General features: G+C 44.3%; 1 protein-coding gene across 3 annotated transcripts in view; it reads right to left on the reverse strand.

Moving 5' to 3' along the window:
- Window positions 1–1387: 1387 nt before the first annotated feature.
- Clic5 (chloride intracellular channel 5) overlaps window positions 1388–18209 on the reverse strand; it is a 149014-nt gene continuing 132192 nt past the window's right edge. For all 3 annotated transcript variants that reach the window (XM_052192407.1, XM_052192409.1, XM_052192408.1), the window contains exons 5-6: window positions 10729–10910; window positions 1388–2865 (exon numbers count right to left, since the gene is read on the reverse strand). In XM_052192407.1, coding sequence (XP_052048367.1) covers window positions 2698–2865; window positions 10729–10910 — 350 coding nt within the window. In that variant the 3' untranslated portion in view covers window positions 1388–2697. The remainder of the gene's footprint in view (window positions 2866–10728; window positions 10911–18209) is intronic.

An 18209-nucleotide genomic window follows, 5' to 3' on the forward strand; every position in this document is an offset into this window, starting at 1 on the left:
GATAGCTTCCTTTTCTCTGCCATCCAAATGTTTCCTGGGGGACTGGGATTTACCAGAATAGCTCTTATCTAGAATTTCTGCAGGTAGAGTCTACACTACAAACCCTTCCACCTGGTCTGATCTGGGACTTAGAACTTCAACACAGGGTGACTGCAGATAGTAAACCATACACATCACAATGTTAAGATGAAGGTCCAAAGAAGCTAGAGCCTCCAGAGAAAAAATCTCGTTGGAGGCGGTAGGGTGGGTAATCATCATTGACTTTATTGCTATTTTTTATATACCATGATAATTATGTCCTAAGACATTGGTTAGTCTCATTACGGTTATCCAATAACATTAAAGTCACTTTTGCATTAAAGTACTTCAGAAAGCCTCTGTTCTGCAATCTTGCCTTTCTTTAAAGGGGTTCTGATTGATCCTATAGCATCCAACACTGCCTAAATATTGTGATTTATGTGAAGTTAACTCAACCACAGGACTGTCTAGAAACAGTATTGACTTGGCTTGGGGAGTTTGTTTTTAAAGACTTGTCAATTGCTGGGCTCAGAACATCACATGAGGAGGATTCTTCCCTACCCTCTGAAGCCCCTCAATATGTATGCTAGTCTTCATATCTTTAACATCAGCCCAGTGGAAAATAGAGGTGTGGTCTGCCTGGGTTCACTCTGCCTGCTTGTAAATTCTAGGAAGGATCCCTGAGAACAGTGTGGTTTTCTTTTGATTAAACAGCCTTCCAAATGGTTCCGGAAGTTCTCCTCCCCTCCCCCCACCCCCAGAGGCCCATTGAGGGCTCTTCCCTGAAGAAAAAAGGGCTGTTCCCTCAGCAGTGCTACACTTTTAAACATCCCCAGGGGTAGCTTACGGAGAGCCTGTGGAAAGGTTCCTGTAGCGATGGAAATGAATCGACTCATTTTTGCCTCTTCAAAGCCCTTTCAGGTTTATAAAATGTCCTAGCAGACAGCGTCCTCTTCCCCAATGGGCTAGGGAGACCTCCTGCTTCCTCCCTCCTTGGATCAATGGCCACTCTTTGCTTTGGAGATCCCTAGAGGCAGGAGGGCTCAGTGACTGCTTGGGTTAGACCATGTTGATCTTTCTATGCAAAGGACCCGTGCTGCTCCACCCTACAGAGCAATGAGCCAAGTCAAGGGCCTTCCCGGCCCTCAGGAGCCTCGCCTCCACTGTCAGACACAGAAGCAGGATTGTTGGAGTTGAGGCCTTGGAGATGGATTTCTTCTAGGCACTCTCTAGCTCACTGGTAGAGGAAGAGCTAATGATTGACTAATTTGTCATAGTTCCTAATCAGCCTAGGTTTCCATGATCACACCCTGTGAGCTTTGTAGTTAAAACTCAAGGAGAATGACTAAAGAGAGAAATATCAGCTACCAAAAAAAAAAAAAGAATTGTTTTTCTTAAAACTCTGATAAATGAGTCTGAGGGTGGGAAATTGAACCCAGGGCATTACATGTTTTCCAAATCCAAGTTGTGGCTTCCCAGTCAGAAAGACCAGTGGACTTTCTTCTTAAGGGAGCCCACGATCACACCATTCCTTAATAGACTTTCTCTTCCCTCAGAGGCTGGGGCTGAAGAAACTGAGCATAGCCAGGTGGCAACCCACATCTGCAAGTGACTAGGAAGGGCCTAGAAGACATTTTTTGGCTGATGTTAGAGTCTGCTCTACAGTTAATAGGGGTGCCACCACACCAGTCCAAGATTTAGATGAGAGAGAAGACCACTCTAAAAGTTTTCTAGGCTACATTAAACTCACATAGAACTTTATCTCCACCCATCCCTCTCCATCCACTTCTATCTCTTGCTCCACCCAAAGCCACCCATTGAAGAACACAATCACACACACACACACACACACACACACACACACACACACACAAAATCATGTGATCTCCAGTGGACGACTACCCTTCAGCCAGTGACCGCTGTGGCTGTAGACCCTGGTGGGCCTTTTGGCATCAACATTGCTTCCCAGAAGTCCTCCCTATCTGGGTCACCTCAGTTTAGAGTTGTAGGTCAACTGCCTTTGTGGCAAAATGGAGACAGGAGGAAAACTTGGATCAGTGCTGGCCAGGATGTAATCATATTGCACCAGTTCCAGGACTGCAGGAAACTGGGGTGTATTATGTGTTGGGGGTGTCTCCATCTGACCCACTGTCAGAAATAGTGAGCATCTGGAACTGTTTTGCTAGATATCCAGACTTACCCCCAGCTGAATCCCCCCAACTACTGTCTCCCCACTCAAGGCATAGATCTCTCCCTAATGATCATGTAATGATATTTGTCCGTCACCTTGCAGTTGCTGAGGAAGGAGGGGAGGAAGAAGCCGGCATTTCAAGTTGTTAGAGCATCTGAGAAAGCATTATGATATTGGCAGAAGGGAACAGTGACAATCCCATGGGAGGTCTGCAAACGGACCCCAGACACACTGACCCTAGATCAGACTAGCAGGTGGAAAAAAATCTTCTACCATGTCCTCTTGCCAGGCTCCTGCAGGGCAAGGCAGAAGGATGGCACTGATCTTAGAAGGTAGAAGGTTGGAGTTGAGTTCAGGGGTGCCAGTAAGATGTGGCCTAAATTTTTTTATGTTTCCCCAAAGCAATGAGGAAGAAGAGTCTGTAGAGCTGAAAGCCTTTGGGAGAAGTAGAATTCTTCTACAGCAGAAACTGGGCCAGACAGCCAAGCTCAGGATCGGCTGAGGCGCCTGGCGACATCTGCGTAGGCCAACTCAATCTCGCTGTCTGCTGCACAAGTGTTGGTGAACTCGTCCCGTGCGTAGGCGTTCTTGAGGTACCGCCACAAGCCTGTCATCTCAGCTGGGATGTCATAGTTCCGGTACTTCTTAGCCACAATCTAAGCAAAAATGACAAAAGAAAGGTAGAATAAAGGCAGGAAACAAATCATTAGTAGGCCATGATTTCATGGGTGGCTATACATATCAGGCATGCCTGCAAATAGCATGGCTGAGAGAAGCTGGCTAGAAAGACTCGCCATTTCTGCAAGCTCTGGGTTTGATTGGTAGAGCTTGACTTAATGAATAAAGTGGAAGAGAAATTGAGGATGATTCCTTATCAACCTCAGGCCTCCACATGCCTACACACACATGTGTATATGTACCCATACCCACACATGGCCATAGGCATGCAAGCATGCATATAATCACACTAAATACACATATATTTCATATGCAGAATAGATTAAAATGCAAAGGTGAGCTGTGAAGAAAACTGCCATTGATAAGGGAAACTATTGAGATAGACATAATTGGTGTACAGGATAACATACTTCGAGAAATATTTATGACAACCACAAGCATATTATCTGTATAGTATCTATGTTCACAGAGCCCAAGCTAACCTTAAACTTTCTATGTAGCTGAGAGTGACCTTGAATTCCCAATCCTCCTGTTTCCATCTCCCAAGTACAATGATTACAGGTATGTGATACCTTGCTTGGTTCAAACTTTCTTCTTTCTTTGTCCCCATTCTGCTTTGCTGAAGTAAGCATCCCTGTTTGTGTATGTTGAGGGAGGCACAGAGAAGCGAGTTAAGCATTAGAATACAGTCAGGCACTAGAATCCAGTTCTGGTGTGAAGTAGGCCAATAGTTGTGTCTAATCTTCTCCTGAGCTGTAATACTCATGGGCTATAGACCAGGATCTTGGCAGAAGTGGAGTTTGTGTCCATAGAAACAGCAGCCTCATTGGTTAGAGCTCAGTCTCAGGGTCCCAAATAACTGGTCTGGTCTTCCTGAGTCCATCTAATGGCTTTGACCAAGGACATGTTACTGACACTTCTCTGCTCACCTGGAGGTGATTGTAGGCGTTGCCTTGCAGAATGGGTTGGTGGCTCCTGATAAAATGCTGAGCAGAGAAGAGAGCCTGGCACACAGTCAACATTCAATGGCCATGGTCTAGAATGGTTCAAGGAGGCCTTGCCTGTACACAATACATTTTCACATATTTGCTTCTTTATTACGTGGAGGCTGGTGGGATGGGTTTTTGAGTGAAGTCTGTGTAGGCAGGACAACTTTCTTGACACATGGCCTGTGAGTGCTCCCAGGGTCTGGCACACAAAGGGTCCTTGCTCTTGCTCTAAGTCTGTGCCAATATCAGTACATTCTTCATATATTTTAAACAAAGGACCCCTTATTCACTGTTCCCTGGGACCTGGCCATTAGTTAGTCTTGCCTGTAGCCCTCAGGGTCATGCAGGGGTAGCAGAGAGCAGTATCCCTCCCAGGGTTTTGCTTCTAATTTTCTCTATACTCTCTTGGGGTGCCAGGGCCACCAAACCATGAGATCTGATATTCTCCTGCTCAGGAAGCCCCGGCTCAGCCACGCAAGGATTTCTCCTTCTTTCCCATATGGATGATGTGGGGTCCGCAGGCAATTACACCAAGAAGAAGAAAGAAGAAGAAGACAGTGACTGCCTGCTGCATGAAAAGCTCATTAGAGTGTGCCTTCCCTCCAGCCTCTCATTCCAGTTCTGGGCTTCTGGTATAATAACAGGATACATTCTGTCCCGAGTCATAAGTATGATGACCTGATGACCACACCCTTTGCTCCTCCCCATCCTGTGAGCAACTGCAGGGCAGGGAGAGACCACAGGCTTTGAATTTCTAGGCTCTTTCCTAATCTTAAGGACTATGTAGATTGTAGCAGCTGACAACACTGGCCCATGAGCCTGGGTGCTGCGTTAAGCTACCTAGAACTGGGTGCAAAACTACCTAAATATATAAAGAATCCTGCAAGGATTATGTTCCTATTGTACAGATGATAAAGGTAAGGCACAGATATTCAATAATAATGTTTTAGTAAACAGCTGAATTTAAGTTTTGGTATCTTCAGTTATCCCAATAAAAGTGCATCTAGATATTTATTTATAATGAAACCTCCTTTCTCTCTCTCTCTCTCTCTCTCTCTCTCTCTCTCTCTCTCTCTCTCTCTCTCTCTCTCTCTCTGTATATTGCAGAGGATTAAATCCAAGGCATCATGCACACTAGGAAAGCTATCTCATTAAGTCACATCCCCTGCCTTCCAACTCCTTTTGTTTTAAAGGTGGAAATTCTTTAGCAATGAACAAATTCCAACAAAAATGATTGAAAGACTCATGACCTGTTGCAGTAATTATTAACCTTTTAGAAGTTGAATGACCCTTTTACAGGGGTTGCCTAAGGCCATTGGAAAACACAGATATTTGCATTATGATTCACAACAGTATCAACATTGCAGTTGTGAAGTAGCAATGAAAATAATATTTTTGGTTGGGGGGGTCACCACAACACGAGGAACTGCATTAAAGGGTCATAGTATTAGGAAGGTTAGGAGCCACTGGGGATTATAGGGACTATCATGAAATACCTTCCCATTGAGTAATTAGGAACATGAGTTATAGCTCCTGCTCTCTCCTCACTCTCCTTCCCACACAGCCCTCGGCAAATGATGAAAAGTCACTGCAACTCAGATCCCAGGCCCCAACTGCCAGCTGTTAACCTGGGACTTCTTACTGCACACACTCACACCCTGGAGTTACTTCTGGAGAGACCCAAGAAACTGCCTTGGTTTCAAAGTTCCTCTGACTTTGGCCTGCTTCTCTGTGCCAATTCAGATAGAAGAGACTTGCCTCCTATAGCACTTTAAAATGTCATTGGGTTGTAAAGGAAAACTGGCCCCTATGTGCACCTGCCCAGTGTTTGCTTGGGTGTTTGGTCTTAATGCAAATTCAAAAAAGTTATCATGTTACAGGGGTTTTCTGTTGTTTTGCCCATTCTCCCTCTAATACTCATTGAGGTGCCCTCAAAATTGTTGCATTACTACCTTCCTCTTCCCTTTGAGAAAGGGCAGATGAACCTCAGCTACTCTAGTCTCTGGTCTCAGGTTTTATGGATTGCCTCATGTTCTTGTGTAGGAAGCAATTTGTGATGCCCTCCCCACTCCATAGAATCTCTCCATTGCTAATTTAATGACTCAAAATCTATGCTTATTTCCACATCTATCCCCAATTTGCTGTTTGCTTGTGTATTTGTTTGTTTTTGTGACATTGGGGTTGTGAACACCCTACTTGTGCCTCACCAGAAAAGTCTGTCTGGCTGTGAAGAAAAGTTACTATTATCTTGCTGCAAGGCTGGACGTCAGAGCAGGAGGCATATACCCCTTCCAGTTAGTCTATAGTTTAGCTCTATAGCAGCCACCAAAAAATGTCTGTTACTTTGCCCACACACCTACAACTACATTGTGACAGCCCAGAAAGAAGAGAACACAACAGGGACTCTGCTGCAAAGATTGGCTCCCAACACAGTCAACTATCCATCTCACCTCAGAAGCCTGGGTTTCATTTCTGCTGGAACCACACCTGCAAGCTCCACGTTAACAAATCTATGTAATTCCACAACATTTCCTTGGGAAAGCAGCTACCTTGGAACAGGTGAACCTCCAGGAATATCTGTTCTTCCCAGTGTTCAAAATTCAGCACTTCTTGATAGGAGATTATTCTCTTCTGGAGATGAACACCAAAGAAGCCACCCACAATGTTCTGTCCTGAATGAGTGTGACTGGCTTGGGTCAACACAAACCACTAGTTGTCCTAAGAGGCCCCTCTGGTCACTGCAATAGGAGGGCCTTCCAGTTTGACCAGGAGCCTTTGAGAAGGGATTGTCTTGGCTCAGAACAAATCTAGGCAGCTATGATGATCTGACCCAAGGAAGTAACTGGACTTACCCAGGTGTAATAAAAATGGTGCTCAATAAAGTGAGCAAATCTACTAAAAGACAGTGTGCAAAGCTTAACCTGACAGCACGAACTTGTAATTCAAGTACTCAAGAGCCTGGAGGCTGGAGGCTGGAGGACCTCACATTTGAGAACAACATTATTTAGACCTTGTGTCAACTGAGTTTAAAGAAACAGGGGCAGGGCTAATACGTTACACCAATAAACTCATATTTTGTTGATGCTAGAATTTTAAATTTGGGGTTTCATTTTCTTGTTTATTCATTTGCTTATTTGGTTTTTGTGCTGCTGAGTTTCCAGCTTAGTGATAAGTAAGAACTGTACGGATTAGTGTCATCTTCACTATCTAGAGTCATCTGGGAGAAGGAACTGTGTCAGATTGCCCTGTGGATATGTCTATGGGATCATTCTCTTGATTATTAATTGATATAAGAGAGCCCAGCCCACTGTGGGTGGTACCATTTCTAGGCAAGTGGGTCTGGACTGTATAATAAAGGTAATGAGCAAGCCGAGGGGAGCAAGCCAGTAAGAAGCATTCCTCCTTGGTCTCTGATTCAGCTCCTGCCTCTAGGTTCCTGTCTTGAGCCCTCCCTCCATGATGGACTGTGATATGAAGGCTCCAGGTTGCTCTTGGTCATCATTTTTTTAGTCAGAGCAACAGAAAAGCAAACTAGAATATGTGTTTTGGGTTATCGTTATTAGCTTGAAAACAGCAGACAGGATTAAAGAATCTATATTTGCATTTATATGTTGATGTCTCTTCCAAGTTTCCTCACTGAGGAGATGGTCACTGTACTGAGCCAGGAAAAGACCGTCCATGGACCAGACTCTCAGTGAGTGTGGACCACAGCCATTCAGCATCCTGGAATGGGGATTGACCTGAAGGAAGGAAGGCAGGATCGAGGGTGCAGAGAGCTTTGACATTCAGAGGGACTTCCATGTTCATGCTATGAATTTTCTATTTCATATGAAAGCAGTTAGCTCCCATAGCCCTGATTATGTTTTGATATCTGAGGCCAAAGTCCCTTGGCTTCCCTTCACGCTCTCTGCACTGCAGAAGTTTGCCAGGTCACCGAATCTCATAAGCTGGATCAGCAGAAATCCAAGGAGACAGGAGTCTAGGCCCAGCCGTGTTCCTTCCTAGGCTATCCTCTGTCTGATCCCCAGCATCCCAGAGCTAGAAACCTACTGAACTGTCTCCAAGGGCAGGCGGTTAACTTAGTCATTCAGGTGTAGAAGGAACTGGTACATTCAGAGAATGAGGTAGAGCCTGCACGTGTCATGTGTTTACCTACTTTGACAAAGGATGCTTGAGTGAGCTGCCCATACCTGTTGGAGTAGAAAGGAGAGAAAGAAGGAAAAGAAAGCGGGGTGGGGTGGGGGCTGATCCACACCTCTTCTTTTAGGCTCAAGAAAAATGAAATCCTAAAAGATCAAATGACTCGTCCTAGTCTGCCCAGCTAGTTGGTGGCAAATGATGAATTAGAACATGGGTCTTCTGATCTCTCTGTTCTCTCACTATGACACTGTGTGACTGAGTGGGCATCACACATCCTTAATGGTTCTGCCTATTCCTCAGGGAAAGGAGAAGAAAGCACAATTTGGTGGGTGGGGCCTCCAATAATTAATGACTTCAAAGTGACAAACTTGGCTGGACCTGCAAAAGATCTTTAGCTTGGCTCTGAGCCCAACGTGTCTTCATAGTAAATTGCATTGGCCTGCCCTAGAAGCCCGTGACTCCCTCCCCAGGTTTAGCTCTAACCCAGGACAGTTGGACGCTTGCTCATAGATGTTCAGCTAAGTGCCCACTTATGTGCAACTGGTCAGATTGCCCATAAATGAATGCTTGTTAAAGGGCTTCTGTGCTTGGAAAAGGCTATTGTTCTCACAGAGACATTGTCAACATGAGATGGTAAGACATAGACACGGTAAAAGCAGGGAACCGTTTGGTTGTAGGATCCTACTGCATGTTGCTCTGGACAGTTGGTGTCAAACAGAAGGGGGTCACGGAGATCTGAGAGATGACTGAGTCAGCAAAGTACTTTCTTTGCAAGTAAGAGAACTTGAGTATAGATCTCTAGAGCAATCCATACACAAAAACAGGTGTAGTAATGCACACTTCCAGTGCCGGGAGACAGAGATGGGAAGGTCTTTGGAGCTCACTGGCCAGCTAGTCTAATCAAATCGGTGAGCTCTGAGTTCAATGAGATACTTAGAAGATGTATACTTCTAAGATGTCTTAGAAGAATAAGGTGGAGAGAGATTGAGGAATATACCCACTGTTAATGTCTAGCCTTCATATACATATGTGTGTGTATGCTTAGATGTGTGCACATGTATGCGGTATACGTGCACATGTGCTCCCACACACATGGGGTGGGGGGGATATCTGTTTAGAGAACTCAGAGGCATCCAGTTGCTGTCTTCCAAAAGATAAAGTAGAACAGAGGTACTCTGAGTTGCTCTAGGGACTATTCTTGAGCTCCATATAAAGAAAGATGTTGTAATAATCAGAGCTATTTGCATTAGTAAGATAGAGGGCACATGATTAGTGAATAGTGATTTCTTGTCACTCAGAAATGTGCCATCATACTGCACAAAAGGTGGTCACAGACACCACAGGAGGCAGGCAAGTGTGGGTTTTAAGGTTGTTTGAAATAACCCCTAAAATGGTTTCTTAAGAGCATTCAGACTGTGACGTCTGGGGAAGGACTGTAGTACATGGTGGAGATGATCAGCAGGTTCAGTGAGAGCGAGAGGGTGCTTTCAACTCCACTTCTTTGCAGCCTCTATTGCTCCAGCCATTCGAGAGGAAAATTGATGGGTAGGTACCATACAGCACTTCTACAAGGTCTGTGCTTGGGTATGTACAAAGACCTAGGAGGACCCATCTATTGCAGGTATGAAAGCAAGATGGGATACCACCAAGAGGCTATGGTGAGCTACACATACTGTGACATTATACTTATTATACATCCAACCCCTAGAGATAAACAACATATGACTATTTTATAGATGAAAATGAAGGCTCAAGGATCGGAAAGATGGCTCTGTGCCTAAGAGCACTGGCTGCTCTTCAGAGACCCAGGTTCAATTCCCAGCACCCATATGGCAGCTCACAACCATCTGTAATTCCAATTGCAGAGTATCTGATACCCTCTTTTCTCTCCCATGGGCACCAGGCACACACATAGTATGTATACATATGCGTATATGTATATACACACACATGTGTAGTATGCATGTATATATATATATATGTCTCTGTATATGTATGTGTATACATGTATATAGACATATATACATGTCTACATATATGTAGACATATATAAATCTATCTCTGTATATATATACATATATGTAGATAAAATACCCAGCCATATAATTCTTTTAAATATTGAGAAAACTAAATCTCAAGAAAGGCTGTTCACCAATTAGAAACAATGAATTCACAAAATTTTTAGGCAAATGGTTTGATCTGGAAAATATCATCCTAAGTGAGGTAACCCACTCACAAAAGAATACACATGGAATGCAATCTCTGATAAGTGGATATTCATTAGCCCAGAAGCCCTGAATACCCAAGGCACAAATTGCATAACAAATGACTCCCATGAAGGAGTATGGAGAGGGTCCTGATCCTGGAAAGATTGATCTAGCATTGGAGGGGAATATAAGGACAGAGAAAAAGGAGGGTGGTGATTGGAGAAGGGATGGAGAGAAGAAGGTTTATGGGACATATGGGGAGGGGGGATCCGGGAAAGGGGAAATCATTTGGAATGTAAACAAAGAATATAGAAAATAAAAATATTACAAAAAAAAAAGAAAGGCTGTTCACCAAGCAAGAAGTCAAGGCTGACCTTGGATCCCTCATAGATCTGACTTCAGAGCCCAAATTCTTGGCTCCTGGGTTTTACTTACTCCCCTTGATTCACTCACCCTGCTGGCTAGGCCTAAGATAAGCCAGCAGCCATGAACAGCCTTCTCTCACCTTGACCACATGCAGCTTGGGCAGCAGGTTGCAGTCAGCCAGGGTCAGCTCATCCCCATCCAGGAACTTGCGCTGGGACCCCTTCTCATCTCCACGGGTGTTGGTATCAATCTCCTCTGGCAGAGGGGTGTTCAGGTAGTCATCCAGCTTCCTCAGCGCCTTTGTCAAGCCTCTCTCAAGGGCTGGCAAGGAAGAGCAAAAGAAGGGTCAGCTCTCTTCCTATCAAATACAGTCAAGGAGACTTCGAAGTTGACAAAGGATTCTGAGTCACCACTCTGCCATTTCAGCAGATACGATTGGACTCCTGGTGGCTATTAGCATGATTTTATACAAGGGTACAAACCCTGGACCTGGAGAGATGGTCGGGGAAGTCACTGCTATACCACCAACTGGAATCTGTTTCCCAAAACCCATGTCAGGCAACTCATGGCCACCTATAACTCCAACTCTAGGAAATCTAACTTCCTCGTTTGGCCTCTGTAACCTCTTGTGCAGACACACACACACACACACACACACACACTCACACACTAAAATAAATCTGGAAAATTATCTAAGTAGTAGACATTGGCTATTCCTTCAATTTAATTACATTTACATTTCTTCTATTTTGATCATACTGTTCCTTCTATTAAATAAAGAACTTCAGCACATGTCAAAATGTTCAGTGATTACCTTCAGCCTGTAAGGTGTGAGGAAACTTCTATTTTCTCATTTTATCTATTTTTGTTTTGTTAGAGAGTGACAATACACACACACACACACACACACACACACACACACACACACACACACATTAATTTTGCAGAAAGGGCTAGTTACATAATTAAAATGACACCGAAGTAGTCCTAAGGTAGAAACCGGTTTTTGTGGTATCATTAACTTTGACTAACCCAGCTGGGGAAGGGTAGGGGACCAGGCCTTCAGGATACAGGACATAAGAATGAGAACAGTCCTGGTTAGGGGGATGAACAGAGAGCTACAGTAAGTATCTGAGAGGTACACTGAAGGTTTGTCTAGAGCAGACAGCTCAAAGCTGTCCCAGGTGGTCAGCACCAGGCAGGAATGGTCACTAGCAATGTGCCATCAAGTCCACTTGCATAAAAACTTGCCACAGATGCAGCTCAAAGAGACAACACCTAAAGGAAGATGTTAGTGGCAGATCTTTATAGTCTTATCCTGATAGTTAGCAAATATTTCATTTAAACCTGCAGGAGCATAGAACCTTTTAGTCACAGAGGGGTGACATGGAAACTTTACACCTGAATATACAGGGAAGTTGCAGAATAGATGGCTGGTCGGTCATTAACCACTGTACCTGTGACATCAACCCTGCTCCTCAACTGCCCCCAAGATTCTGCTTTACAATATGCTCCTGAGATCACAGGAGTCCCAGCTGCTCCACATGGCAGCAAATACAAGAGAGGACATTGGCATCTGGAGAAGCTGTGAGGCCTGTCGTCCTTCTTGTGGTTTCCCAGATGTGTCTTCCAATAATTAGCCACTCCTACATAACCCACTTTTGTCTTTTCATAGGAGACCTTTTGTTTGAGACAATGGAGGGACCCCAGTCTGGGACAATGGTGCTGAACACTTCCGGGGAATGTTTGGACTCTGACTAGAGGCTTTCTCAGCACCTCCTTCTCCCTGGTGTGGCATTTGAACTCCTCTTCGCCATCTGCTTTGTGTTTCCAGTTTGGGAGCACAGAGTGAGAAGGGCTGGGAAAAATGCTTGAATTCCCTTCAGTGATTGTCTAGACTGTGATGGGATTACCAGACTATTCAAGGGCTAAAGCAGAGGGTGGGTAACAGACAATACTTATTATCCTTTTCTCCCCAAAGCGATTGCATTTCATGCTAGGTTTGTTTGCTTACTCAGATCCCTTTAGCCCATTCAGAAATAGAGCTAGAGCAAAGCAAAGACCCAATCATAGTGGGAACAGGAAAAAAATAACACAGTCTTTTAGGTTCGTTTCTGTTGTTCTGCTAAAACATCTTGATAGACGGCAATAGAAGGGGAGGATGTGCTGATCATCTTCATAGGGAGGTCACAGAGGCAAGAGCCTGAAACAACTGGTCAGAGAGAAGCAAACATTATACCCTCTGCCTAGGGAATGGTGCCGCCCACAGCAGATTAGATCTTTTTCATATCGATAATCAGTATAATTCCTGGCCGATCTGATCTAAGTAAATCCTTAGTCGAAGCTCTCTTCCCAGGAAAATGTAGGTTATGGCAAGTTGGCATTTTAAAAAATGACCATTGCTCATTTCATTGGATGCTGAAAAAGCATTTGACAAAATTCAGCATCCTTTCATGCTTAAAGTCTTGGAGAGAACAGGAATTCAAGGCCCATACCTAAACATAGTAAAAGCAATATACAGCAAACCGGTAGCCAGCATCAAACTAAACGGAGAGAAACTTGAAGCAATCCCACTGAAATCAGGGACCAGACAAGGCTGCCCCCTTTCTCCTTATCTTTTCAATATTGTACTTGAGGTACTAGCTCGGGCAATTCGACAACATAAGGAGGTCAAAGGGATACAAATTGGAAAGGAGGAAGTCAAACTATCATTATTTGCAGACGACATGATCGTCTACCTAAGTGACCCAAAGAACTCCACTAGAGAGCTCCTACAGCTGATAAACAACTTCAGCAAAGTGGCAGGTTACAAAATCAACTCAAGCAAATCAGTGGCCTTCCTATACTCAAAGGATAAGCAGGCTGAGAAAGAAATTAGGGAAATGACCCCCTTCACAATAGCCACAAACAGTATAAAGTATCTTGGGGTGACTCTTACCAAACATGCGAAAGATCTGTATGGCAAGAACTTCAAGACTCTGAAGAAGGAAATGGAAGAAGACCTCAAAAAATGGGAAAACCTCCCATGCTCATGGATCGGTAGAATCAATATAGTTAAAATGGCCATTTTGCCTAAAGCACTATACAGATTCAATGCAATACCCATCAAAATCCCAACTCAATTCTTCACAGAGTTAGAAAGAGCAATTATCAAATTCATCTGGAACAACAAAAAACCCAGGATAGCTAAAACTATTCTCAGCAACAAAAGAAAATCTGGGGGAATCAGTATCCCTGACCTCAAGCAATACTACAGAGCAATAGTGTTAAAAACTGCATGGTATTGGTACAGTGACAGGCAGGAGGATCAATGGAACAGGATTGAAGATCCAGAAATGAACCCACACACCTATGGCCACTTGATCCTCGACAAAGAGGCTGAAAACATCCAATGGAAAAAAGATAGCCTTTTCAACAAATGGTGCTGGTTCAACTGGAGGTCAGCATGCAGAAGAATGCGAATTGATCCATCCTTGTCTCCTTGTACTAAGCTCAAATCCAAATGGATCAAGGACCTCCACATAAAGCCAGACACTCTGAAGCTAATAGAAAAGAAACTGGGGAAGACCCTTGAGGACATCGGTACAGGGAGAAAGTTTCTGAACAGAACACCAATACCGTATGCTCTAAGAGCAAGAATTGACAAATGGGACCTCATAAGGTTACAGAGTTTCTGTAAGGCAAAGGACACCGTCAAGAGGACAGATCGGCAACCAACAAATTGGGAAAAGATCTTCACCAATCCTACATCAGATAGAGGGCTAATATCCAATATATATAAAGAACTCAAGAAGTTAGACTCCAGAAAACCGAACAACCCTATTAAAAAATGGGGTACAGAGTTAAACAAAGAATTCTCACCTGAAGAACTTCGGATGGCGGAGAAGCATCTTAAAAAATGCTCCACTTCATTAGTCATTAGGGAAATGCAAATCAAAACAACCCTAAGATTTCATCTTACACCAGTCAGAATGGCTAAGATTAAAAATTCAGGAGACAGCAGGTGTTGGAGAGGGTGCGGAGAAAGAGGAACACTCCTCCACTGCTGGTGGGGTTGCAAATTGGTACAACCACTCTGGAAAGCAGTCTGGCGGTTCCTCCGAAAACTGGGCACCTCACTTCCAGAAGATCCTGCTATACCACTCCTGGGCATATACCCAGAGGATTCCCCACCATGTAATAAGGATACATGCTCTACTATGTTCATAGCAGCCCTATTTATAATTGCCAGATGCTGGAAAGAACCCAGGTATCCCTCAACAGAAGAGTGGATACAAAAAATGTGGTATATCTACACAATGGAGTACTATTCAGCCATTAGAAACAATGAATTCATGAAATTCTTAGGCAAATGGATGGAGCTAGAGAACATCATACTAAGTGAGGTAACCCAGACTCAAAAGGTGAATCATGGTATGCACTCACTAATAAGTGGTTATTAACCTAGAAAACTGGAATACCCAAAACATAATCCACACATCAAATGAGATACAAGAAGAAAGCAGGAGTGGTCCCTGGTTCTGGAAAGACTCAGTGAAACAGTATTTGGCAAAACCAGAACGGGGAACTGGGAAGGGGTGGGAGGGAGGACAGGGGAAGAGAAGGGGGCTTACGGGACTTTCGGGGAGTGGGGGGGGGCTAGAAAAGGGGAAATCATTTGAAATGTAAATAAATTATATCAAATAAAAAAAAGACAAAAAAAAAATGACCATTGCACATGGTATACTTGTTAAAGTTTGATCAACTTGTGTCATTCAAGGGACGTGAAGGAATATGCAAAGGGAAAGAAGACACTTCAAGTCCTTCAGACTTCAAACTTCAAAGCCTCTTTGGAGACACTCGAGACCAAAGAAATTGGACAAAGAGGCTTGAGACGATGATGGAGACCTTGGAAGACTATTCCTGGATAGATTTCAACTGTGTGTCAAACGAGCTCTAGAAACGGAAGGGCTAAAGTTTAGTAACAAGTCTAACTGCGTCCTTGCGTCATTACTGTAACACAGCACATAGCATGTATATTGTGAGCACGCTCACTGTTGGTCAGTTACTTAACCTGCAACTCTATATTCCTGGTCAGGAGCATTGAGGTTGGAGTTGATGCTAATCATGGTAGAGACGAGACAAACAGGAAAGGAGCCACAAGAACTGCAGCTACCCTATATATGGCTTTATATATTGGGGCTCCTATAACTGGCCTCAATAATGGGTCTGATTTGGCCTTGAACTTTGGATCTTCTTGCTTCCACCTCCCTAGTACTAAGATTGCAGGCACGTGCCGCCATCACTGTCCCTTGTATGTTTAATGCACAGTCACAACTAAGTTGCATATGTTCCCTGGCTCCCTCCTTGGTGACAAGCCATGTAGAAAGGGATGGTCTGAGGGAAATGCCACACCCATATGCCGAATCACATCCAGACAGCCAAGGCAGTAGACACAGTACCTGGCCGCTCTCTTCCAGGCTCCTCCCTCCTCCCTGCTGGATCCGCCCTGAAGCCACAGGATTAAATAATCTCCTTTGGTTGATGGCATTCATTTGGGTCATGAAACCACTCATAGTGAGCTTTCTACTCTGGTAAGAGGGGTAGGAAAGAGACCAGGGTGACGAAGCAATATGAACTCCTTCAATGTGTGTGTTTGAAAGCTTGCCTCTGAAAGGTTTCCTTAGAGACGCTGGCTGGGCTAACTAACCTCAGACAGACTGCATCGCCCATTGACCCATGATGGCTAATGTCCCATGAACCTGATGGGTACCCAGACTTTTAATTGCTCTGGTCCCCTCTCTGCCTCTGCTCCCCATAAAGATTTATTTTGTATGACACACAAATTCACTGGGTAGAATATGCAATGAGGAAAAGGGGGAAGAGTTCATAAATATTCTCAGCCATATGAAAACAATCTCAATTTATTTTTCTCTCTCTTTTTTAAGAAGGGGAAAAAAAATCCACCCATTCCATGATGGCTTCCAGATTCATTGAGGTTGCTATTACATAAGAGCCAATATTGTTTTCTCGTCATAGAGAAATAATGAGTTGGGAATGGCAATTCAAGCTAAGAAAATAATGTAGTCTTAGCAAGGCGTGGGGGCTGAATGAGGAATAGGAGCCACCATCCCAACCCAGCCTCCAGCGAGTTCCTTGAGCACAGCTCAGCCTTGGTTTGCTAGCATCTGGGCACAGCATAGGATGAACACCAGGCCAGAAGCACCTCTGGGTCTCAAAATCCACACAGGGGGACAGATGTCAAGGGTGGACTTTGGGAAGATGGAAAGCAGGTCTGGGATCGGGAGCTTTGTAGATTCTCCTGTGTATTTCTCTCTGTCATGTGTACTTCTCCAGATACACATGTTACACACACACACACACACACACACACACACACACACACACACCTATTTCCCTAAAATAAATTAGGAAAAGAAATGCCTCAGTGGTTAACAGCACTGGCTGCTCTTGCAGAGGACTTGGCACCTTCTCTGTGGCTAACAAATGGATAAAGCTGCAGTTCAGGGCATTCAAGACCCTTCTCTGCCCTCTGCAGGCACTGCGTGAACCCAGTGCAGACACACATGCATGCGAAATATTCATACACATGAAACAAAATTTTGTTTTCAAAAGGAGTCAAGGCCACCTCTGACAGAGGTCTGCAGCCTAGACTGGGGTGTGTCCAACTATGACATGGAAAGGGCATCGTGGCTGCTAGTTGCTGGCCCCAGGCTGTGCTCCCCCGCCCCTTTGCTGTGTTCATTGCTTCTGTAAGAGCGGTTCTCACAGCAGGAAGGCCACGCACTCACTGTTTTCTAAGGCACTCCAGAATGTGGTGTCTCTGTGGCTTAAATACACAAAAAGGGACAAAAAAATATTTATTCTCACTTAACACTTAAGGAAACTGCATCACAGACATACCAAAGGGACACCTGCTTGTACATACATATATAACACAGTATACACACACACATATATATGTATATACAGTATATGTACATAGTATATACATTGTATACACACGTATATACATAGCCACATTCTTGAAGCTTTGAAGCCACCCCTGAGGTATACGTGAACATGTGCTCTGTTTGGTTTTCTTTTACAATGCTCCCTCATGGGATCCTCTGCCCTGAGCAATGGGAAAATAACAATTTATTAATCTATTCTGGATTATAACCTAGTCTGATGTAATAGTCCCTCTAGAGACTTCTCAGGCTCCTTTGCACAGACATGCTCAGTTTCTCAGACAGACTGTCTCTCCCTTGCTCTTCTCCATGCGTCAGTGGGGTAGGGGGGAGGATGGTCCTGTTACGTCGTGGCACTGGATGGGGGTGGGAGCTCATGCAAGTGCCATGGAGATGCTGGCTCTAAAGGCGAGTTGTGTATGGACTCCTCGTCTCCCCTACGTGCTGGAAGGCATTCCAAGCACAGCGTCGCATGGGTCTCTTACACACAGATCTAGGCTGCTGGCTTTCTGACCTCTCAGTTTTTCTTCATCGGGGAATCCTCTGAGGTAGTGTGGTTCTCAGCCTTTCCCAATGCTGCGACCCTTTAATACAGATCCTCATCTTGTGGTGATTCTCCCCAGGCATAAAATTGCTTTCGTTGCTGCTTTGTCACTGGAATTTTGCTGCT

This window comes from Apodemus sylvaticus, chromosome 9 (assembly GCF_947179515.1).
Source record: "Apodemus sylvaticus chromosome 9, mApoSyl1.1, whole genome shotgun sequence".
Classification (NCBI taxonomy): domain Eukaryota; kingdom Metazoa; phylum Chordata; class Mammalia; order Rodentia; family Muridae; genus Apodemus; species Apodemus sylvaticus.